We start from the raw sequence: 24,213 nt of genomic DNA, 5'->3' as shown, positions 1-24,213 counted from the left end.
TAGAATTCGGCTGTGAATCCGTCTGGTCCTGGACTATCTTTGGTTGGTAGGCTATTAATTATTGCCTCAATTTCAGAGGCTGTTATTTGTCTATTCAGTGATTTAACTAATTCCTGGTTTAGTCTTGGGAGGATGTATGTGTCTAGGAATTTATCCATTTCTTCTAGATTTTCTAGTTTATTTGCATAGAGGTGTTTGTAGTATTCTCTCATGGTAGTTTGTATTCTCTGTGGGATCAGTGGTGATATCCCCTTTATCATTTTTTATTGCATCTATTTGATTCTTCTCTCTTTTCTTTATTATTCTTGCTAGCGGTCTATCAATTTTGTTGATCTTTTCAAAAAATCAGCTCCTGGATTCATTGATTTTTTTTTTTTAAGATTTTATTGCGTCTCTGTCTTTTTCAGTTCTGCTCTGGTCTTAGTTATTTCTTGCCTTCTGGTAGCTCTTGCTTCTTTAGTTCGTTTAGTTGTGATGTTAGAGTGTCGATTTTAGATCTTTCCTGCTTTCTCTTGTGGGCATTTAGTGCTATAAATTTTCCTCTACACACTGCTTAAATGTGTCCCAGAGATTCTGGTACGTTGTCTTTGTTCCCATTGGTTTCAAAGAACATCTTTATTTCAGCCTTCATTTCATTATTTACCCAGTAGTCATTCAGGAGCAGGTTGTTCAGTTTCCATGTTGTTGTGTGGTTTTGAGTGAGCTTCTTAATCATGAGTTCTAGTTTGATTGCACTGTGGTCTGAGAGACAGTTTGTTGTGATTTCTGTTCTTTTACATTTGCTGAGGAGTGCTTTACTTCCAATTATGTGGTCAATTTTAGAATAAGTGCAATGTGGTCTTACGAAGAATGTATATTCTGTTGATTTGGGGTGGAGAGTACTGTAGATGTCTTTTAGGTCTGCTTGGTGCAGAGCTGAGTTCAATTCCTGGATATCCTTCTTAACCTTCTGTCTTGTTGATCTGTCTAATATTGACAGTGGGGTGTTAAAGTCTCCCATTATTATTGTTTGGGAGTCTAAGTCTCTTTGTAGGTCTCTAAGGACTTGTTTTATGAATCTGGGTGCTCCTGTATTGGGTGCATATATATTTAGGATAGTTAGCTCTTCTTGTTGAATTGATCCTTTTACCATTATGTAATGGCCTTCTTTGTCTCTTTTGATCTTTGTTGGTTTGAAGTCTGCTTTATCAGAGACCAGGATTGCAATCCCTGCTTTTTTTTGCTTTCCATTTGCTTCGTAGATCTCCCTCCATCCCTTTATTTTGAGCCTACGTATGTCTCTGAACATGAGATGGGTCTTCTGAATACAGCACACTGATGGGTCTTGACTCTTTATCCAGTTTGCCAGTCTGTATCTTTTAATTGGGGCATTTAGCCCATTTACATTTAAGGTTAGTATTGTTATGTGTGAATTTGATCCTCTCATTTTGATGTTAGCTGGTTATTTTGCCTGTTAGTTGATGCAGTTTCTTCATAGCATTGATGGTCTTTACAATTTGGCATGTTTTTGCAGTGGCTGCTACTGGTTGTTTCTTTCCATGTTTAGTGCTTCCTTCAGGAGCTCTTGTAAGGCAGGCCTGGTGGTGACAAAATCTCTCAGCATTTGCTTGTCTGTAAAGGATTTTATTTCTCCTTCATTTATGAAGCTTCGTTTGGCTGGATATGAAATTCTGGGTTGAAAATTCTTTTCTTTAAGAATGTTGAATATTGGCCCCCACTCTCTTCTGGCTTGTAGGGTTTCTGCCAAGAGATCTGCTGTTAGTCTGATGGGCTTCCCTTTGTGGGTAACCCGACATTTCTCTCTGGCTGCCCTTAATACTTTTTCCTTCATTTCAACCTTGGTGAATCTGCCAATTATGTGTCTGGGGGTTGCTCTTCTCGAAGAGTATCTTTGTGGTGTTCTCTGTATTTCCTGAATTCGAATGTTGGCCTCCCTTGCTAGGTTGGGGAAGTTCTTCTGGATAATATCCTGATGAGTGTTTTCCAACATGGTTCTATTCTCCCCATCACTTTCAGGTACACCAGTCAAACATATATTTGGTCTTTTCACATAGTCCTATATTTCTTGGAGGTTTTGTTCGTTTCTTTTCACTCTTTTTTCTCTAACCTTGTCATCTCACTTAATTTCATTAATTTGATCTTCCATCACTGATACCCTTTCTTCCACTTGATCGAATTGGCTGTTGAAGCTTGTGCATGCGTCACGAAGTTCTCGTGCCATGTTTTTCAGCTCCATCAGGTCATTTAAGGTCTTCTCCACACTGTTTATTCTAGTTAGCCATTCGTCTAACCTTTTTTCAAGGTTTTTAGCTTCCTTGCGATGGGTTCAAACATGCTCCTTCAGCTTGGAGAAGTTTGTTATTACCGACTTTCTGAAGCCGACTCTGTCAACTCGTCAAAGTCATTCTCCCTCCAGCTTTGTTCCGTTGCTGGCAAGGAGCTGTGATCCTTTGGAGAAGAGGCGCTCTGATTTTTAGAATTTTCAGCTTTTCTGCTCTGGTTTCTCCCCATCTTTGTGGTTTTATCTACCTTTGGTCTTTGATGTTGGTGACCTACAGATGGCTTTGGCGTGGATGTCTTTTTTGTTGATGTTGATGCTATTCCTTTCTGTTTGTTAGTTTTCCTTCTAACAGTCAGGTCCTTCCGCTGCAGGTCTGTTGGAGTTTGCTGGAGGTCCACTCCAGACCCTGTTTGCCTGGGGATCACCATTGGAGGCAGAACAGCAAATATTGCTGCCTGATCCTTCCTCTGGAAGCTTCGTCCCAGAGGGGAGCCACCTATATGAGGTGTCAGTCTGCCCCTACTGGGAGTTGTCTCCCAGATAGGCTACACGGGGGTCAGGGACCCACTTGAGGAGGCAGTCTGCCCTTCCTCAGAGATCAAATGCTATGCTGGGATAACCACTGCTCTCTTCAGAGCTGTCAGACAGGGAAGTTTAAGTCTGCAGAAGTTGTCTGCTGCCTTTTGTTCAGCTATGTCCTGCCCGCAGAGGTGGAGTCTAGAGGCAGTGGGCCTTGTTGATCTGCAGTGGTCTCCACCCAGTTCAAGCTTCCCGGCAGCTTTGTTTACCTACTTAAGCCTTAGCAGTGGCAGACGCCTCTCCACCAACCAGACTGCCACCTTGCACTTCAGTCTCAGACTGCTGTGCTAGCAGTGAGCAAGGCTCCATGGGCATGGGACCCACCGAGCCAGGCACAGGAGAGAATCTCCTTGTCTGCTGGTTGCTAAGACCTTGAGAAAAGTGCAGTATTTGGGCAGGAGTGTCCCATTTTTCCAAGTGCAGTCTGTCACGGCTTCCCTTGGCTAAGAGCTGGAAATCCCCTGACCCCTTGTACTTCCCAGCTGAGGTGACACCCTACCCTGCTTCAGCTCGCCCTCCATGGGCTGCACCCACTGTCCAACCAGTCCCAATGAGATGAACCAGGTATCTCAGTTGGAAATGTGGAGATCACCCGTCTTTTGCATCAGTCACGCTGAGAGCTGCAGACCAGAGCTGTTCCTATTTGGCCATCTTTCAGACCTTTTATTTTTAAAAGAAACCTTTTTACCCCGAATGAAATCTTACTCGGAAACCTAATTTGTAAATAAAATCAAAGTTCTACTCTGAAGCCCTCATAGATCTCCCCCCTTGCAAGGACCCTGGATACCCCCACCCCACAGAGCCATGGGATTTAGTGTGACAGGCCTCACGTGTGGGTGCAATGCCCTCTGTCTGTCCCTGGCTTGGGCTGCTGGGCTTTATTGCCTCCTAGTGTCTCACACATATTAGGTGGTCAGTAAATAGGTTTTGAATTAGTGATTGAAACAATTTTGGGGACACCCACCAGCTTCTACTTTGGAGAGATCAGAGAAGCCTAAATATCAAACCTTTCAACTTCTTTTCATCAGCCCACATGCTTCTAGTCTCATTCTTGTTTAAATGTATACCCCACATAGTCATAGGAAGTTGCTGGCAAACTCAAAATATGAAACAGCTGATGATGAATTGACACTATTTCTTTATGGATGAAAGTAGATGTTACAGAAATAAGCTCTTTTATGTTTTACTCGGAGCCACCTTAACTTCATTTGGAAAGTAGCTAGGGAGTAAATAATGAATTTTACATACTAAATAAAGTTATATGCTAATCAAAATATATGTCCTTCCAGCTGAATGACCTGGTGAAGGGTGAGAAGGGAGCTGTTATGGATGAGAATCGTGGCCCCTGGTTTTGGAGGTGGGGGAGGCACAGAATAACTTATCTTGTTCCATAGTTGGTTTGTTATTTTTCTTCTTCTATAAATAAAGAAAAAGAGTTCTGAAAGCAACAAGATTGAGAAAGCAAACTGAAGTGCCTTCTTGAGTTTGGCGTGTGAGATTATGAATTTGATCATTGTGGCTGATAGAGAGTAACATTAGGATACGGAGCAACATTAGGAGGAGGCTGAGCAGTAAGTAGTTAGTTGAGGTCAGGCACTGCCAATGCTAAAGTAAGATTTCTTGTGAGTAAAAGGTTAATTTACAATTAGTAATAAAAGATACCAAACTATCTCCGGCATTGTTTCCAAAAGCCTTTTGAAAAAAGAATTGTCACTTAGTAAAGTTCATTCAGCTTGTTGATAAAACTATGTTTTTAAGATTAAACTGCTCGAATGCAATTTCTGCTTGTCTAGTCCACGTTTCCGTGTCCCTCACCTCTCCTTGGCGATATGGTACCTAAAATTGCAGATCGGGATTTATTTTGAGGGATTTTATTTTAAAGGTTAATAAAGTTCTGCTGAAGGGCAAATCTGTAAAATTAAGGAGCTAAATGACAAAGAAAGGGAGGCCATAACTCTCCTGCTTGAGATTTGTTTGTGGTAGGTAAGAAAGTGCCGGGTGCAGCCTCCTGTATTTCCCGAGGCTTTCACTTGCCTCTGTTGGGATTCGAGAAGGACCCTATAAATAGCATGTCTCTCCCTGCCTGAGGAAAAGCGAGACAAAGGAGTCAGGATTTGGAGATGTAAAGTATCGCCTTTATGAGTAATAAAGCGAGTACTGAGGAGTGTGGCTTATATCTGTGGGCAAACAGGTTTCAAATACTGGATCCCGGAATGAGACAGGCTTACCTAGTGATGGGCAGTGCAGGAAAGTGCAGGCTCCTCTCTGTGGAAGGAGCAGAGCAGAGTGCAGGTTCTCTGTCTGCATCATGGCTCCAGAGAGAAAGGAAAGGAGCCGAGCTAGAGGTCACCAAACTTTCTTGGCTCACAGGCACCCTTAGTACCTCAGCATGCTTTCTATAGTGCCTCTCAGTCAAAAGAAATACCTAACAGTTCTATGTGTTAAGTAAATTAGGTCCAAATAACTCACCAGTATTAGTAAGCTGGGTGCCTCACAAGTGTCGCCGTGCTTCTCTTTAGTGTGTATCCCACAGGGTCCCTGTGAGTTTGCTGTAGCACTGCAGAGCACCATGGCACATAGTTTGGGAAATACAGTCTCCTTCAGAATTCAAAAATAAAATTAAGTCAAAACCAATCCTGTTGTAAAAGGCTAAGAGGGGGGTGAAGATGAGCCAGATGTATTACCCAAGTGGAGATCCCTCCACATGGGAGAAAGCTGTAGCAGCGGGAGAAGCATATGCCACGTCCTGCCGCCATGCTTACCCCAGCACCTGGGCTCCAGCTCAGAGGAATCCAGAGCTGATGCGACTCTCTAACCTTGGAGACTGACACATGTAATCAGTTTGTACTCAGAAGCTATACCTTCCAGTGTTCTTGGTACCACATAAATCTTGGGAAGGGAAATGGAAAGAAAGGTGATAACCCCATGGGCATACATTGAGTACATCTCCACAGCCTACCCTTTCAATTCCACATGCCCTGAGGTCAAGTATTATGAAGGCCAAGGATAGACTTACTTTCATTTGACTAAGTTAGATGCATATTGTCAGTTCTGTAGAGCCTCCGAGCAAACTATTTTTTTCTTTGCTGTAGCTCTAATGGAAGCATAGCCTGCAGTTAGAAAAATGAACAGCTGGGCCTTCCATGTATACTCCTAACCCAGCAATCAAATGGCTACTCCTTTATAAGGCACAATTTCTATTAGTAATAAGAAATAGTACATGGTAGATTTCCAATCATAAACAACTAAATACCTCCTGTGTATGCCTCTCATTTAAACCACAGAATGTGCCCAGTCTGCTTTTATAGGTTGATTGGTCAAGTGTGCATTTCAGTCATTCAGATTGTCCTCATCAGTAAAATACCAGTATTAGCAAGTCATGAATTGCTAAATGTGCAAAAAAATAAAAATAAAAATTACCATAGTCAAGTATTTAATTCCCTTGTATTAAAATTGTATTGTGTCCTACTCGATACATACAAATTTAAAAGTTTGCAAACTATGTCTGAGCAAATGTTTAAATGTTTTACTGTCTTCCCAGTCCCCCTCCCATGCCTTTAAAAAAAAAAAAAGCACCTTTCACCTTTCAGGATTAATCACCTGGGGAGTTTGCTCTGAATTACTGCTTGGGAGGTAGCAACGTGAAACACAAGATCTGAAATGAAAAGATTCTGATTATGGGTGCCACCATGATTACCTGCAGAAAAAGGTGGGCTCGTCAATTAACAAGAGATGCTGGCAGAAGCACATTTATGTAGGGGGGTCCAGGGGGTCTCTAGAAGGGGCGTGCTAAACAGGACACACCCACCCAGCTCCATCCGCCATGCTGCAGGTGCTCCTGTTTTCCCTTCCCTGCTGCACTGGCAAGTCCTACCGGCTTCAATCGCAAGCCATTTCTCCCCTGCTCCACTTCCACCTGGGTGTCTCTTATCCTTCCATAGCTTCACTCCTCCAGAGATCCTGGCAACTTAAAGGAGCCTCGCAGGAGTCTCAGTTTCCTTGCCAGTAAAATGGGGATAATTAATAGTCTCTTTCTATGTCATGGGGTGATTATAAGATCACATGAGATGTACCCTGAAGCATTTTGTTAACTGCAAAATACTATATAAATGTCAAGTGTTATAAATCATTAGCTGGTCTATTCCTCAGCTAAAGCGGTTTCTGTGCATATTTAGTTACCCCCTGAACAATTCTTTTTCAAATAGCAAATGTAAACGCTGCTGTTTTTTTCTGCTTGGATTATGGTGGCTCCTTTGCAACTTTATGATGTAGGCTGAATCTTTAAATACTCCTTTGGCTCATATCTCTTCCCCTGAACACCCATGCGAGATCATAATCCATAAAACACAGAGGCAATAATTCCTTTTAATTGCCAGGAGTTCATCATTTGGTAAGTTCTAAATGCAGTCACTTAGGCACTCCTCTTGAAAAGCCTGTCTCTGTTTATTCTGCAGAGCCGAGACTGTCTGAAGCTGGGCCCACCTGCCGAGGGAGAAGTCGTCCAAGTGAAGTGGCCTGATGGCAAACTCTATGGAGCAAAATATTTTGGATCAAATATTGCCCACATGTACCAGGTGGGTTCTTCCTTCTCTGTGATGCTTGCTAAGATTGACATAAGTCAGAAGGAGATAGTATCTCAAATGTGCTGATCAATAAGCCACGTGAATTTGGGGCACCTCTTATTTTATGCAGGAGGCAAAGATTCAATGTTTAATGACCCAGGTCAAAACCCTGGAGTTTTATTACCAAATTGGACACTGGGAAACTCTTAACATTTGATGAATGGTTTAATTGTAAGGAATATGGTTCTGCCAGAAAGATATGTGAATAGAAGACCAGCTGCCTCCCACTGTTTCTGTTGTATGGGGAGAGACTTGTTGGCCGATTCATCTCACCTTTAGCCAAGACAGTGATGGCCGCTCTTCAACCAGCAGCCCCTGAACTGGTGGCTTTCACTGAGAGACATAGTCTCCCTACTCCCCCCATCTCAGCAAAGCTAGACAACAGTGCATTGACATGGATGTGGCCAGTTAATGTCACGAGGAGCTGATGGTTATCATCCACCCAAGCTTAAAGGAATCCTTGTTTAAATGAAAAGTACAGCTATCAGTTGGACATTCTGTTCACTAGGGAACCCTACATAGTATTAAAGAGTATATATGCAATTTAAAAATGAATTACTTTTATTTCACCCAGAAATGAAAATGAGTTAAGCTTTAATAAGGGAAACAACATGGATAGCACATGTACATTTGTATTCCTTCCGAAAGGTTTTAAAAGGGGACATTTAGAGCCAATACATTGTAGAATTTTCAGTAACACTGTGTCAGAAATCAAGATTCTCAGGCCAAACTGTAGAGTGAAAACAGGAAGGTTGAAGTAAAAGGAGAAAAAGCAAGAAGGTTCAGGTCTGTTGAAAAACAGCTTGAGAATGATAAGACTGTCAGTTTCAACAGAGAAATTGTTCCAAGACTGATGAGGAGCAAGAGCTTAAATGAAGAGTGCATTATAAGACACTGCATCAGGACCTGGAGCACAGTGGAATTAAAGGTGTTCAAAGAAGTTTGCAAAACCTAGGAGAGAGTGTTTTTCATGGTCTAGAAAAACCCAAGGGGAATGGATAGGGGAGGATGTATACACATACATTGTGTGTGTGTGTGTGTGTGTGTCTGTGTGTGTAAAGGCCATTTCCCCCTTTGCATATGGTATTGGTGACAGTCTCAAGATACAAATTCAAGTTATTTATAATAGTAAAGGTACTGGAGCTTCATTGCATTAGAATGACCAGAATTAGGCAAAAATTGCAAGACAGGCTATAATACTGGAGGATCCTGAAAAAGAACCATTACTACATAATGCAAAATAAAATAATTACATTTAATTAAATAGTAAGTGCAAAAGTAAAGCTTCTTACATGTAGCAAAGCCATTTGCTACATGAAAAGAATCACATAATGAGAATATGTTGAAATTCAGGCTAATTAGTAATCAGTGTGTTAACTTCAGTTGAATTTATGGTGGTCTATCAACATGAAACTATGAGCATATTTATAGACTCAATGAAAAAGTTAAGACTAATATTAAAATTGTCTCTCAAGCACAAGTAGTTTAAAAATTCCTCATTAAGCCAAGTGGCCTTTTGAGATCATTTGTGTTTCGTGTCTAATTATTCAACTTCACCATCAAATAAACAAAGACAGTTTTAAAAATAGATATGACAGATAAATAAATACCTGCTGCACAGTGCTTAATATCCTAGGCATATGCATTTTTTGACCCTCAGAGTAGTCCTACAAAATAGATGTTACAGACTCCTATCTTACAAATGAGGGAAGAAAGGCTGTGAACAAAATTTTAATGATTTAAGAATAATTTTTTAATAATTTGTCTAAGAGCACACAACCGGTAAAGAGAGGGCCGAAATTCTGTCTCAGCTCTGCCCTAACTAGGGTGGACAACCATCCCTGCTTGCCTGGGACCATCCCTGATTTTAGTACTGAAAATAACTACATCCCAAGGGACCCCTGAGTCCCAGGCGAACTAGGATAGTTGGTTACCCTAGTCCTAGCACAGCGTACTCCCTTCTAGGTTTGTAACTGCCTTTTTGTCTTTCAGATGTTTTAAGTGGTCTGAAACAAATGAAAGCAGACACAGGTGGTTCTAGCTATGCTATCAAATCGTGTAAATCAGATGACACTATGGCCTAGTTAAATGTTAAAGAATTGATTTTGCTCAAACAAGGTCAGGAAGAAAACACTTCCCATTGTCAGCCCTCCCGGAAGTGACAGCAAGAGTTCTCATGTGACTGGCACCTAATTCCACTATACTGTTAAGCTTATTCAAATTGCTAACAGTACGTGGATAATAATATGTTCAATTATATGTTTGATCTTTGTTAAGACCGTGATGGATGTTCATCAATCAGAATTGGTAACTTGTGCCTGAGAGACATACCCACCTGGGCATCTCAGCAAACCTAGACCAATGCATTGGCACAGATATGGCCAGTTAATGTTATCATCCGCCCAAGCTTAAGAGAGTGTTTGTTTAATGCAAAGTGCAGTGATATATCAGTTGGACATTCTGTGAATTAAACAATAAGTGTAGCTGGGCACAGTGGCTCACACCTGTAATCCCAGCACTTTGGAAGGCCGAGGCAGGCAGATTACCTGAGGTCAGGAGTTTGAGACCAGCCTCGCCAACGTGGTGAAACCCCGTCTCTACTAAAAAAAAGTATAAAAATTAGCCAGGCATGGTGGTGGCACGCTTATAATCCCAGCTACTTGGGAGGCTGAGGCAGGAGAATCACTTGAACCCAGGAGGCAGAGGTTGCAGTGAGCCAAGACTGTGCCGTTGCACTCCAGCCCAGGCAAGAAGAGCGAAATTCCGTCTCAAGAAAAAACAAAAAAACAAAAATTAGTATAAATTTTTTTTCAAACTCTAGAATTTTTTTTATTAACGTGGCACAGCTGTGTGGTTTAACTTACCTTTTGACTAGAAGTACAAGCATATTTTTCATTTCTTAAAAGTAAAATTTCAGACAAAATTTAGGGACTTCAAAAGTATCATGTGGTTCAGAATTAGAACATATTAAGTATTCCACCTGATTACATCCCTCTTGTTTCCTGCTAGATTAGTTCATGTTGGATTAAACCTAAACCAATCTAAACCTAGGTGCTCTAGGTTTCTGTTAGCTGGTGTTATTTACCTTTTCTTTGACAAAATCTTTTAAAATGTTAAAAAAAATTGGTTATGAAATTATTTGCTTCCATTTGGTTAGTGCGAAAAAAGTTTTGAACATTTTGTTTTAGATGATGATGTATTTTCACACATTGATGAGGTTTACATGTTAGGAAGTTGAGAAACAGATTTTCCCGGCTCCTTTGATGGCATTTCACTGAATTTGACAAATGAGTTTTGAAAGTTCAAGCTCTGTAAGAAATGGAGAAATTATTTTATCTGGGAGGATTATTATATGAGAGTAAACAGGCCGGGCATGGTGGCTGACACCTGTAATCCCAACACTTTGGGAGGCCAGGGTGGGAGAATTGCTTGAGTCTAGTCAGACCTTGTCTCTACTAAAAAAACTAAAATAAAATAAAATAGCTGGGCATTGTGGCACACAGCTATGGTTCCAGCTTCTCAGGAGGCAGAGGTGGGAGGATTGCTTGAGCCTGGGAGGTTGAGGTTGCAGTGAGCTGAGATCAGGCCACTGCACTCTAGCCTGAGCAACAGGGCAAGGCCCTGTCTCAATATAAAAAAAAAAAAAAAAAAAAAAAAAGGAAATATATTATCTTTTCTTTCAGAGAGAAACAGTTCTCCCTGTTACGTTGTCAGAGCCTCTTAAAGAAATGAGCGGTGTTAACAGACCCAACCCATTTTAATGCTAAATTTCCCACAATCTCACGTTTTGTGATTTCCATTTGATCAGCAGCTATTTTTCTTGGTTTTTGCTTTGCCAGATAAAGTTTTCATATCCCATATTCCAAGACACTCATTTCCAAGAATTTTGGCCTGTTTTAAAATGTATTTTGTGTTTAGTTTATTTATTTTTTTTGTTTTGAGACAGCGTCTTACTCTGTCACCAGGCTGAAGTGCAGTGGTGCAATCTCAGCTCACTGCAACCTCTGCCTCCCGGCTTCAAGCAAGTCTCCTGCCGCAGCCTTCCGAGTAGCTGGGACTACAGGCATGCACCACCATGCCTGGCCAATTTTTGTATTTTTGGTAGAGACAGGGTTTCACCATGTTGGCCAGGATGGTCTCGATCTCCTGACCTTGGGATCTGCCTGCCTTGGCCTCCCAAAGTGCTGGGATTACAGGCATGAACCACCATGCCCGGCGTCTACTTAACAAGGGAAATAACTCTTCTTACTTCCTTGGTTGTTGGCTGCTTCCCTTGTTTGTTCTGTTTGAGTCCTTTTCATCTTTTCATGTATTTAATTGGAGCCTTAAAAATGGTCAATGCTGTTTTTTAATATGTATCATGTTATCTTATTTTTCACTAGGTTGAGTTTGAAGATGGATCCCAGATAGCAATGAAGAGAGAGGACATCTACACTTTAGATGAAGAGTTACCCAAGAGAGTGAAAGCTCGATTTGTAAGTGCTGGCAGATGCCACCTGGGGACCTGCCAAGTGAATTCCTTGTCCTCACCTCATGTTTCCCAAGCCCAGCAGGAAACATACTTGGGTTTTTGGATTAATTCTAAAGAAAGCCAATGCAACTTTTCCCGTAGTGAAACCTATTGAATGCAAACTTCAAATTCAGCCAGAATCGGGAAACTAATGCATGTGCTTTGTTTTTCTTCTAATGAAGTCAAATGATGCTTCTTTGCGTTAACATTTATTGGTGCACAAAAATACTTACTGAATATGTGCTCTGTGCAAAACACCAGGAGCAAACAAAGATACCATCAAGGCATTTGCAATCTTGTTAGTAGAAGCAACATTAAAAGAAAGTATTCAGGAGTAGATCAAAGGGGACTCGGCATAATTGAATGTCTGTCTGTTCTTTTATAGGTTTATCATGGATTGACTACCTTCTGTCTCAGAAAATCATTGATCTTTGTGTCAGTTCATAATTAAGCTAAACTCTGACTTTCATAATAATGGGATAAAGAAAGCCTAAATGCTAGTTGTGGGAATACTAAAGCAGTTTTTTAAAAAGGAAATACTAGTTTCATGCCCTCACATACCATTAAAAGATGAACAAACATGGACAAATAATCAAAACTGAAGTTGTTGAAAAATATAATTCACAATAATTTAGGCTTCATATTATTGTATCATAAAATATTTAGTGGACCCTGAAATGAAGTCAGTTTTATTCATTTGGAATTACATCTATTGCATTTGTGAAATGATAAATCCTAAATAGAGAAATTTGAATGGATGGGGTTTTTCTGACTCAAATGAAATTTTTTTTTCTGAATAATTCAGTTTAGTGTGTGCTTATGATATACTTGTCTGCAGTGATAGAGTCACTATAGATTATTTGGTTATTTTGGAAAAACCAAGGGTTTTCTTAAATCAGGAATGTCCAATCTTTTTGCATCCCTGGGCCACACTTGAAGAAGAAGAATTGTCTTTGGCCTCACATAAACTACACTAACAATAGCTGATGAGCTATAAAAAAAAAAAAAAAAGCAAAAAAATCTCCTAATGTTTTAAGCAAGTTTACAGATTTGTGTTTGGCCGCATTAAAGCCATCCTGGGCAGCATGCAGCCCGCGGGCCATGGGTTGGACAGGCTTGCCTTAAACGTTCAGTTGTGTATGCAGTTTTTTCCCCATCAGATGGGGTCCTGACAGCAGGGTAACTGCATCAGGTGGGAACTGCCTTTCCTCTCAGCTGTATCCTCCAGAGGAAGGTCCTTCAAAGTGAAATCGCCAAGAGGAGTACTGGTGTTGTTACCCACTCGATGAGAAATGTGGCTCAGAGGGGACCCACACGCCTGTAAACAGAGTAACCACTAGATAATAACAGCAAGCAAAGAAAAAATTAAATATTCCTGTTGTAAAGATACCAGCCAAATCTTACCAAGACCTAAAAGCCTTAGATGACTTGTCACTGTTCTGAGACCTGAAATTTCTTGAGAAAAACTTTCCTCTTCAAGATGTTAGAGATAGCTTCCTCTCGTTCTGTATTCCTATCTTCCTTGGACTCCCCTCTTCCCGTCCTTACTCCCCGCTCCTCCCGCTCCTTTCTTCTCCTTTTTCAGCACCTAGAGATTTAGAGGATGGGGAGTGGAGTAGATAGCCTCTCGAAGTCTCTTAGGTCTTTCGTTTTCTAATCCGTGCATGACTAAGCATCCTACCAGCTGAGTCTTGTAGATTTCAAATACTGTTTCTTAATCACATGAGAAGAAAGCTCATTGCTTTCATACTCTGATCACAATCTCTTTGTTTCACGGTAGATTTCGCTCAGATGCCAGGATGCCTTCCCCTGTGGCTGTCTCTGAACAGGTCCTGGATTTTCTAAGGTCTATTTCACTGAACAAGCTCACCAACGTTCAATTTTTTTTTTATTCTCAGAGAAAATTTTTAATTAAAAAAAAAAAACAGTGAAAATATATAAATCACATCCATACACTCTGAATGCAGCCTGCTATTCTGAGCGGCTGAGCCAAGTAGAAAATACCTTCGGGAACAAAGGCTCACAGTCACTAAGTCCTGTTGGCCACCTTTATTGAATCAAAGACATACGCAGTCTTGTCGTAGCCAGCCTGTTTCTCCCCTGGGTTGGTACATAGCCCTCAGACCCTTGGTTAGTCTGTCCATGATTACTATTTTTTTTTTCCAGTTGGCAAAACAAATCTAATTGGAAAACTCATTGATGGAAGATATTTTATGGTTAGAAAAGTCTTTTTTGTTTTTTAAGGATGGAGGTTAGCAGCCCTTGTGAGGAGGCCTTGTATTTTAATGACTTCGGCTCACCCAGACACATGCTGACTGGGGGAGGAAACTATTCAAAAGAGCCAGCAGTCCACCTCAGTGATTGTGCGGGGTTCTTTTCCACTCACTTCAGAAACAGCCCCATTACCTTTTATTGTCTCACCGAATAACCATAGCAACGGTGCATAATTAGCTAGAGCTCCTGGTAAATCGGTTTTATTATTGTATTTGAGAGGCCGACTTTTGCTGTTTCTGCACAGTGGCAACACTTTCATAGATGTTTTATTTTCTTCTTTGATAACCTTAGCACTTACAAAAATGAAAGATTACTCAGAGGAAGTATTTTGCCAAGAATGAATGAAACAAAAGTGTTTTCTTCTAATGGCTGGTTGGTACTTCTAATGGCAGCTTTCTTCCATGGTACTGTGGGAAATAGGTTGGAGGTACAGCATTTATTGCAGTGGTTTGGAGAGGTGAGGCCCTGCCCTGTAGGGTCAGTAAGGATCAAGAAGAAAGGCTGAAGGGCTTCAAGGTACATGCAGGAGGAATCCTGGACACGGTGGGGAAATGTCTACAGTGCCTTTAGGTTTCTGGCCAGTGTAACTGAGTGCATGGGTATGGTGGTGCCTTTTATGGAATGTAGGAAGGACAGCAATGGAGAAGGAAGGCTTTCAGTTCAATGTAGGACGGGTTGATTTGAAGGGCCTCTGAGACAGGGACTTTGTGATGCCTGCTGGGGAAATGCACTTACAGGCCTGAGCTGGAGCAGGAGATGTGAGCATCTCCTGCAGACACTGAAGCCAGGAGTGTGGGCACAAAGGCCCAGGGAACAGGAATGGAGAGGAGAAGGCCCAGTGCCAAACCTTAGGGCATTGTAGTTGAGCAGATAGTTAAGAAAGGGAACCCCTGAGACATCAGAAATGAGCAGCCAGAGAAGGAGAAGCAGGAGAGTGGGTTTACAAAATGACAGAGAAGAGAGCTTTAAGCAGTAATTAGTTGGCAGACTAGTCAAGTCAGTTTAGGGATAGGAAGGTGTCACAGGAATTAGCAACTAGGACTTCATTCAGCAAGAACAGTTTCAGGGAAGGGGTGGGGCAGAGACCCAAAGCTAAGTAGGAGTAAAGGTAACTTAGAGATGACTGTTGACATTTGTCAAAAACCTTGTTGGGCAAGAGCCAGAGGGGAGATGAAAAATTAGGGAAGTTTAAAATGAGAAGACTTTAATCTTGCTTTTGTTTGGGGAAGGTCCCTGGGGTTGGAGGGTAGGGGGATCCTGGAGAAAGTAGGGCTAAATGGGGCCCCCCGCTTTGGGTGGGAGAGGCGAGGGAAAGCCCAAAGCCATGCCTGGGGCCCTTCCAGCCTGAGCTGGTGACCGGGGCATCTGTACCCTCACCCCAGCTGACTGAGTCAGATCTTTGTCCAGTGTTCTGAAGATCAAATGCCGTGCCCTTTTGCAATATAACACCAGCTGCTTTTAGTCCACAGCCTCTGACATGCGATTTGAAGACACATTTTATGGAGCAGACATTATCCAAGGGGAGAGAAAGAGACAAAGAGTGCTGAGCTCCAGGTTTAAGAACGAATATGTGGCCGACCCTGTGTACCGCACTTTTTTGAAGAGCTCTTTCCAGAAGAAGTGCCAGAAGAGACAGTAGTCTGCATACATCGCTGCAGGCCACAGAGCAGCTTGGGTTGGAGGAGAGAAGATGAAGGGACATCCTTGGGGCTGTGCCATGAGTTTTGCTGGCGTAGGTGACGGGGTGTGTCTCTGACAGTGGTAAATCGGGTTTCCAGAGTTTGGTCACCAAAAATACAAAATACACATAATTAATTGGACGCCGCAATCTGAAATCATCTCTAGTCTTGCTTTCACTTGTGAGCTATTGTCTTCTATGATCCCAAAGAAGTTTTCTAAGTGAAAGGAAATACTAGTGAATCACCCACTAGGAAAAGCCACTGCCACAGAGGAGGCGGGTCCCCTTGTGCGGCTTAGGGCCCTGTCAGGAAACACACGGGGACCTCTCTCTGCAGGTCCAGCAGGTGGCACCTCGGTACCCAGCGGGGAGGGCAATACTTTATATATTTTCCACAGTCAGGGAAGGACTCTCACTTATTTGTTTCAAATTGCAGTTTTTATAAAACATTTTTAAAACACAAATGGCATGTATGCTAATGAGATTTACCCGTGTGCTATCTGTATTTCCCTTGTACAGAACTTTTACATTTTTGAATATTCCTATTACTTTTGATTGTGTCTGATGGGAACTGAGTTGTTGGCCTTTGTGAAATGAAACTTTTGGCTCTTGAGAAAGAATTCTTATGAATTGTTATGCGAATTTTATATATTTAAAGAGGGAGATCTGGGGCTGTTATTTTTAAACACTTTTTTTCATAATACATATTCTGAGTAGATATTTATAAAATATATGTTTCTTTCATTATGTGTTTGTAAAATTAGAGTTTAAATAAATATGCTTTGATGCATAGTTTTGAACTAATGTAACATGATTTTTCTTTTTTAAAACAGCCTGAAAATGTACTAGTGTTTAAAAATAAAGATTTCCATTTTCTCCAGTCCTGCCTCTGACTTGCTTATTTGTCTGGGTTTAAACCAATAGAAAAACAAGTTTATTGGAGAGCTGGCTATCAGGACATACTGCGGCCCAGGTTTTTCAGACCCTCCTTCTGTCACTGACTTTTCCATGGTTGTGGCACATGCATGGCGATATTTTTGGAGACAAAGTCCCCTGCCTGCCCACTTCAGTACTAATGGAAGTGTTTTCTTCAACTCCTTCTAGGCCCTGAATACATCTCAGACCCTTGAGTCTGGATCACTTTTCGTTCCAGGATTCCTGGTCCGCAGCTGTCATTAGTAGGAATTAGAGGTCCTCCAGTCCCTCCTTCTTTGTATAAATGAGACCCAGAGGATGGACAGGAAAAGGGATTCCCAAGGGCAGGCAGTTTTGGTGACTGCTTCAGTTAACTGGGGCCACCATTTTGCTGCATTACAAACAATTGCGAAGTTGCAAAATCTTAGTGGCCTGCAGCAGAAAGCATTTATTTCTCTCATCTAGGCAGGGCTTGGCTGGACAGCTGTGCTGACCTTGGCTGGGACTAGCTCACACACCTGCTCCGTGGGTCTCCCATCATTCTAGTGGGCCCAGTGGGCAGCCCAGATATGTTCTTCTCATGTCAGTGGCAGAGGCAGGAGAGCAAGCAAGCCCAGCCAAGTAAGCACATTTCAGTCCTCTATGGGGCACTGGTTAACATCCTATGGGCAAAAGCCCAGAGCCAGGGACTGGGACGGCATTTCAGAGTTTTATGGCAAAGGGTATGGATGTATCCTGGTCCTGGGTGGAGAGTGAAGACCAAAACAGTGAGGAAAGAGCCACAGCTAAAACCCAGTTCCCTAGACTGCTCCCTGGCTGGACGCTCATATTCCAGGGTACCTTGTGGCTGAACTCTGAGCTGGGGTACAGCCCACCAGCCTTCTTTTTACAGAGACTGAGCACTCCACATTCTCTACAAGTGTAGTCGTGTATTTTATCAACTAATCAAGCTTGAATTTTCTATCTCTAGGTTTTGAAGGGAACTGACCTGCTCTCTCTGTAATATGCCAGGAAAGTAGGCCTGGGTAAGGCATTAAGAGGAATTAATCTAAATAGGATCATTTGTTCTGTACAAGTTTGCCTGTCAGCAGGATTTCTGATTGGCTGGCACAGGGAGAGAATGTGCAGAGGTCTATGCGATCTCAAATACAGCTGTTTTTTATAGTCTCACTTAACAAATGTGCCTGTAACCAAATACAGCTGCGTATGGCCTTAGTAAAATAGTGCTGGCCACGAATGCACTCTGGCTATTGAGAAAGGCACCTTTGTTTCACTGCATTCTGCGTAAAGTGGTTATTAGCTCTGTGACCAGACAGACCGTTAAACCTTTTTCACTTACTGTGTGGCACCTCAATTGTAATTTTAATTTTTTAGCGTTACACTAACTGCATGTTTAGTGTATATGTGTAGCATAAAATCAGCTGAAGTCCTTCTAGTATTAAAAAAAGTTGCTTAGCTGTGACAATTCTAATGTAACACTAATTGCAAGCCCTTTCTCTGGAGGTTAAGGGATTAGTAAAAACAGTCTGGCATATTTCACAACATTTTAATTCCTTTTTGTGTATTTGAAATGAGAACAATGTGATCCTTGTCAGTTCACTTTTATTAAAGGACTTTTTTTTTTTTCTTTTTAGTTCAGCTAGAGAGAAATTGAGAAGAAGCATCCACTGAAGAATCACATGGCTTCTCGGAATTTATTACACATTGTTATTGGGTCATAGTATGTGAAAACATGGAGACCGAGAATACAGAACTGTGTAGAAGTGAATGGATCTGCCACCTCTCCTTGTACCCATCCAGTGTGAAACAAGGCCATTCATGCACACGTTACTATAAATGCCCTGAAGGCCTTATGAATAATCATTGGAGCAGTATCTGCTGCAAGATAACATTGTGCTTTATTTTTGCCTTTAAGTAAAAGGAATCTGAAATGAAACAATCTTCATTTCAGATATAAATCAGCCCCATAAACTTGAAGCTAACCAGAGATCCTGAGGCATTCTCATTACATGAAGTAATTGGTTGGTTGCAAGACTCGATTGTACTGCAGAGTCTTCCTGAGAATTCAGATGAGTAGTTATCTGAAGAGTTACACATCCTCTCACCCGACATGTTACAGGAACACATAGCACTGGCCAGTGGGGAGAGTGATTTCTAGTCTCTGATGAGGCCTGAACTCTCCAGCAAGTGGGCCTATGAGTCAGAAACCCCAGGCAACTTTGAGGTCCCTTTGAGGAAATGAAACTTCATCGAAAGCAGCCGATATTAATGATATATTGAGCATCTATTGTGTACATCCAGTCTTGTACTCTCCTTGGTGACATTTATTTAACCTTCCCAGTAAATCAGCAAAATAAGTACCATTACCCTCTTTTATGGAATAAAACTAAAACTCACAGAGGTTGAGTAACTTTTGAATCACTCAACCTTCTCAATGCATGAAGAAAAAATCTGACCCAAACAAGAGACATTGGAGAGGTGAGTCTGAAGCTCAAAAGAAAGGTTAACGTTAGAGATATGAATGTGAAGGCATTATCTTTATTGGTAGATGTAAAAATGTACAGGAAAATTATCTCCTGGCAAAGGCAAAACTATAGGCACAGAAAACAGATCCAGTGGTTGCGAAGGACGAGGTAGGGGAAGGGATGACAACAAAGAATATAAGGGAACATTTTGGGGGTGATGGAGATATTCTTTATCTTGATTATGATGGTGGTAATAAGACTGTATATATTTGTCAAAATTCGTAGAACTCAACACTAAAATGAGTGAACTGTATGTAAATTACACTTCAATGAACATGACTTTTTTTTTTTTTTTCCATTTTCCAGGCTTATTCTTCTTTTTTCGACTTTTTTAAGTAAGTAAAAATCTAGGGGTATGGAGGGCAGGCTACTTAGAAAACATGTCACATGAAAAAAAGAAATGAGCAGAGATCAGAACCCTAGAGAATGGCAAAACATAGTTGGGGAGGAAAAGAGGATCCTATGCGTGGGGGCTGAAAAGCTCAGTGAGTGGGAAACCCAGGATGCTATGGTTTCCTGGACAGCAAGGGAAGAGCATGTTTCAAGAAGAAGCAGTCGTCAAAGCAAAAAGAAAATGTTACCAACTCCAAGTAAGATTATGTAATTGGGAGAAAGGAGTGCAGAACCCCACACCCAGTCCAGCCACACAATGCTGGGAGGTGGGGAGGGAAGCCTCGTCCTGGGTCACTTGCTGCCACCAAGTGTGGAGGGGAATCCCAGACTTCTTGTTTGGTCTTCATTGACACTGTGGAAGCAGCGGCCATGCCTCGCGTTTGATAGGGGTAGGAGGAGTATTGACAACGTTTTTGTTTTGCGAGATTGCTCCTTTCCCTGTTCTTTGACTAGGCAGAGCAGACTTTTCCTAGGGCTTTTTTTCTTTTTAAATTGTGTTTGCTTGTTGGTAGTTGCCGTTTACAGGATTTTCCAGTTCCAAGTCCAGGAAATATGAGAGATAAAAAGAAAACGCAGAGAACTGAACCCTGTTCACACAGATTCCTTAAATCCTGAAGTCCTTGTTAGTCTGCTTTCCTCCTTCAACACTTTGTAGTTCTCTTAAGTTTATTTGTTGTACTATGTCTAGGATTTTAAATTATACTTAGCCAGGGAGAAACAAGCCCAGAACAGGAAGTCCTCATTTTCTCTTTTTTTGTTTTTCTTTGTTGCTGTTGTTTTGAGATGGAGTCTGGGTCTATCGCCCAGGCTGGAGTGCAGTGGCATGATCAGCTCTCTCCAACCTCTGCCTCCTGGGTTCCAGCGATTCTCCTGTCTCAGCCTCCCGAGTAGCTGGGACTACAGGCGTACACCACCATGCTTGACTAATTTTTGTATTTTAGTAGAGACAGGGTTTCACCATTTTGGCCAGGCTGGTCTCGAACCCCTGACCTCAACTGATCTGCCCGCCTCAGCCTCCCAAAGTGCTGGTATTACAGGATTGAGCCACTGCGCCCGGCCACTTCTTCTTTTTGATAGGAGAACATATTTATTTCTCAGAGAAAGGATCTAGTTGAAGGGCAGAGAGGGAGAATTTAAACAATAATTTCTGGAGAAATCCCGAAGGGAGGGAAAGGGATTAGGAGCAGAGATGGATTGCAGGTTTTACACAGGAAAGGGGAGATTTTATCCGAGAAGACCAATTTCCTGTTGATAAGAACAGAGAAGGCAGATTATAGAATTGTTCCAGGAGGGGGTATCCAGGTGGGTTTGATGTAAGGAAAAGAGTGTGAGAGAATTGAAGATGCCGGAAAGAGAACAGTTTCTTTCAACTCATTTTTGGGTTGGATAAGAAAGGTAGTTGATGTCAAGAGGGGACTCACTGGGAGGAAAGAGAAGAATCTCTAGGGAGTGGAAGGCCGTGGGAGACTGGATCATGGCTCCTAAAGATGTCCACAGCCTCGTCCCAGAACCTGTGAATGTTACCTCGCATGGCAAAAAGAGACTTTGTAGATGTTACTAAGTTAAAGGCTTGAGACAAGGAGATTATCCTGGATTATCTGGGTGGGCTCAGTGTGAAGCACATTCTTCCTAAGAGGGAATCAGGAGGGTCAGTGACAAAGAAGGCCATGGGATGGAAGGGATCTGCCTTGAAGATAGAGGAAAGGGCCAGAAACAAGGAATGTGGGTGGCTTCTAGAAGCTGGAAAGGCAAGGGGACAGTTTGTCCCCAGAAGCCTCTGTACGGAACCAGCCCTGCTGACATGTTGACGGGAGCTCAGTGAAACTGATTTCAGACGTCTGGCCTCCAGAACTGTAAGAATACATGCGTGTTGTTTTAAGCCACTAAATTTATTCATTACAGCACCGATAGAAAACGAAGACAACTGTTCAGCAGATATAGCAGGAGGGAGGCTGAGAGGTCTTTCATCAGGAGGCATGGTCTGAGGTAGGGGCGTTGGTTTCAGATTTCTACATTTGAGATTCCATTGGTGATAGGTGTCAGGGTGTGGTCATAGGACTGCAGTGGAGCTGAAAGTTATTTCACAGTTAACTTTCAACTGTTTAGGTTTTTTCTTTAATTGATAATCCATATACCATAAAATTCATCCTTTTAAAATGTCAAATCCAGTGGTTTTTATATGTTTAGAAGGTCGTACAGCCACCATTGGTAGTTCCACAATTAGCGACTTAGTTTTCATTGAATAGTACTCATTCTGTCACCGTATATTACAATATTTTATTTTTTGTATTTCAGGCAAGGTCTTGCTCTGTCACCCAGGCTGGAGTGCACTGGAGTGATCTTGGCTCACTGCAACCTCTGCCTCCCAAGCTCAAGTGATCCTCCCACCTCAGCCTCCTAAGTAGGTACATGCCACCACACCCAGCTAATTTTTGTATTTTTTGTAGAAACAGTTTTGCCATGTTGCCCAGGCTGGTCATGAACTCCTGGGCTCAGGTGATCTGCCTACCTTGGCCTCCCAAAGTGTTAGGATTGCAGGTGTGAACCACTGTGCCAGGCCTATTACAGCATTTAAAAAAAAAAAATGCAAAGTTAGAAAAAATATTAAATGTGTTCCTGTCACAGCTCCTGGAGACTAAGAGGCATTAGGTGAACATTTTCATAAGAATATATATTCTTACATATGAAGATTTATTTTGAATATATTACTTAGTATACTCACCCATTTGCAGAGTTTATATAGTTAGCCAAATGTGGACTTGCTTTCTGTTGATTGGGCCAGGTGTGTGATTGTGCTAGTGGGGGTGGTGAGTCTTTTCAGTGGAAGACAGGCTACAAAGAGGGAAGGCACACACTGGCCACAGAGCTGCCCTGGAAGGCTGAGCCTGGGAGACTATGGGGGAGTCTGATCCTCAGCTCCAGCAGCCGCAGGAACACTGGACACAGTCTTCTTGCAGCAGCTCTTTGGAGAAAGGCAAATCCCTTGGCCCCACACTCAGAAATGGGCCTTTCATACTCTACCTGTAGGAGTCCAAGGGTTCCAGTAAGATTAACACTTCTCAGTTCACTACACCTGTGTTCCTTCCAGGATGCAAGGGACTCCAGAGGGTGGTGTCAGATGGATCCAGCCATTCATCATATTTCAGATAGAACCCCTTTTTCTTCCCTTCCTAGGTGGGTCTTCATTTGCTCCCAGGAAAATTTTCATAACTCATAACTCATTTAGAAGCAAAATGACCTGATCTGAACCGATATGAAACTGTTTACATTCTTTATTCATTCATTTGGTATGAATATTCACACGTATCACCTCAAAATATTCACGTGGGGTGTTAGGTAATGTATGATATTTGGTAGGCCTTTCTAGAATCCGAACAGTTCTGAATTCACACAAAACAAACCTAGCTCCAAGTGTTTTGGATAAAGGATTATGGACCTGCATTCTTATTTTATGTGCTCTATTCATGCCGTGCTCCACAGGCCTGATTTTTCTCCATATTTTCTGCAACACTCTGCACATATCAGATGCTCTCTAAGCTTGGTTGAATACCAGACACTTGCCTGACTGAATGCCACTTGGCCAGACTTATGCTCTCAGTGGTGTGATGGTTGATTTTAGGTGTCAACTTGACTGGATTAAGGGCTAACCAGATAGCTGGTGAAGCATTATTTCTGGCTGTGTCCAGATAGCTGGTGAAGCATTATTTCTGGCTGTATCTGTCAGAGTGTTCCAGAAAAGACTGGCATTTGACTCAGCGAGCTGAGTAAAGAGGAATCCCTCTGATATGGTTTGGCCGTGTCCCCACCCAAATCTCATCTTGAGTTGTAGCTCCTATAATTTCCACATGTCGTGGGAGGGACCTGGTGAGAGGTAATTGAATCATGGGTATGGGTCTTTCCCGTACTGTTCTCCTGACAGTGAATAAGACTCATGAGATCTGATGGTTTTATAAAAGGCAGTTCCCCTGCACACACTCTCTTGTCTGCCACCATGTAAGACATACCTTTGCTCCTTCTTTGCCTTCCACCATGATTGTGAGGCCTCAGCCATGTAGAACTGTGAGTCCATTAAACCTCTTTCATTTATAGATTACTGAGTCTTGGGTATGTATTTATTAGCAGGGTGGGAACAAACTAATACACCCCCTCACCCAATGTGAATGGGCATCATCCAATTGGCTAAGGGCTCAGATAGAATGAAAAGGCAGAGGAAAGATGAATTTGCTCTCTCTGTCTTCTGGAGTTGGGACACCCAGCTTCTCCTGCTCTTGGACATCAGAACTGCAGGGTCTCTGGCCTTCAGACACCAGGACATGTACCAGTGGGTCCTCAGTTCTCAGTCCTCAAACTCAAACTTGGACTGAGCCATGCTTCTGGTTTCCCAGGTTCTCTGGCTTGCAAGCAGCATATGATGGGACTTAGCCTCCCTACTCACA

General features: G+C 42.1%; 1 protein-coding gene across 7 annotated transcripts in view; it reads left to right on the top strand.

The window, feature by feature from the left end:
* KDM4C (lysine demethylase 4C) overlaps positions 1-17,188 on the top strand; it is a 416,633-nt gene extending 399,445 nt beyond the window's left edge. For 5 of the 7 annotated variants that reach the window (XM_032138255.2, XM_032138257.2, XM_032138256.2 and 2 more), the window contains 3 exons: positions 7,315-7,434; positions 11,865-11,957; positions 15,729-17,186. In XM_032138255.2, coding sequence (XP_031994146.1) covers positions 7,315-7,434; positions 11,865-11,957; positions 15,729-15,905 — 390 coding nt within the window. In that variant the 3' untranslated portion in view covers positions 15,906-17,186. Of the gene's footprint in view, positions 1-7,314; positions 7,435-11,864; positions 11,958-12,377; positions 12,428-15,728 lie in introns of all 7 variants that reach the window. The other 2 variants (XM_032138252.2, XM_058431060.1) reach the window with 2 other exon arrangements.
* The last annotated feature ends 7,025 nt before the right edge of the window (positions 17,189-24,213 follow it).

The sequence above is a fragment of the Hylobates moloch genome, unplaced genomic scaffold (assembly GCF_009828535.3).
Source record: "Hylobates moloch isolate HMO894 unplaced genomic scaffold, HMol_V3 SCAFFOLD_19, whole genome shotgun sequence".
NCBI lineage: Eukaryota > Metazoa > Chordata > Mammalia > Primates > Hylobatidae > Hylobates > Hylobates moloch.
Note: the sequence above shows the minus strand (reverse complement) of the source record. Positions and strands in the feature narration are given on the sequence as shown.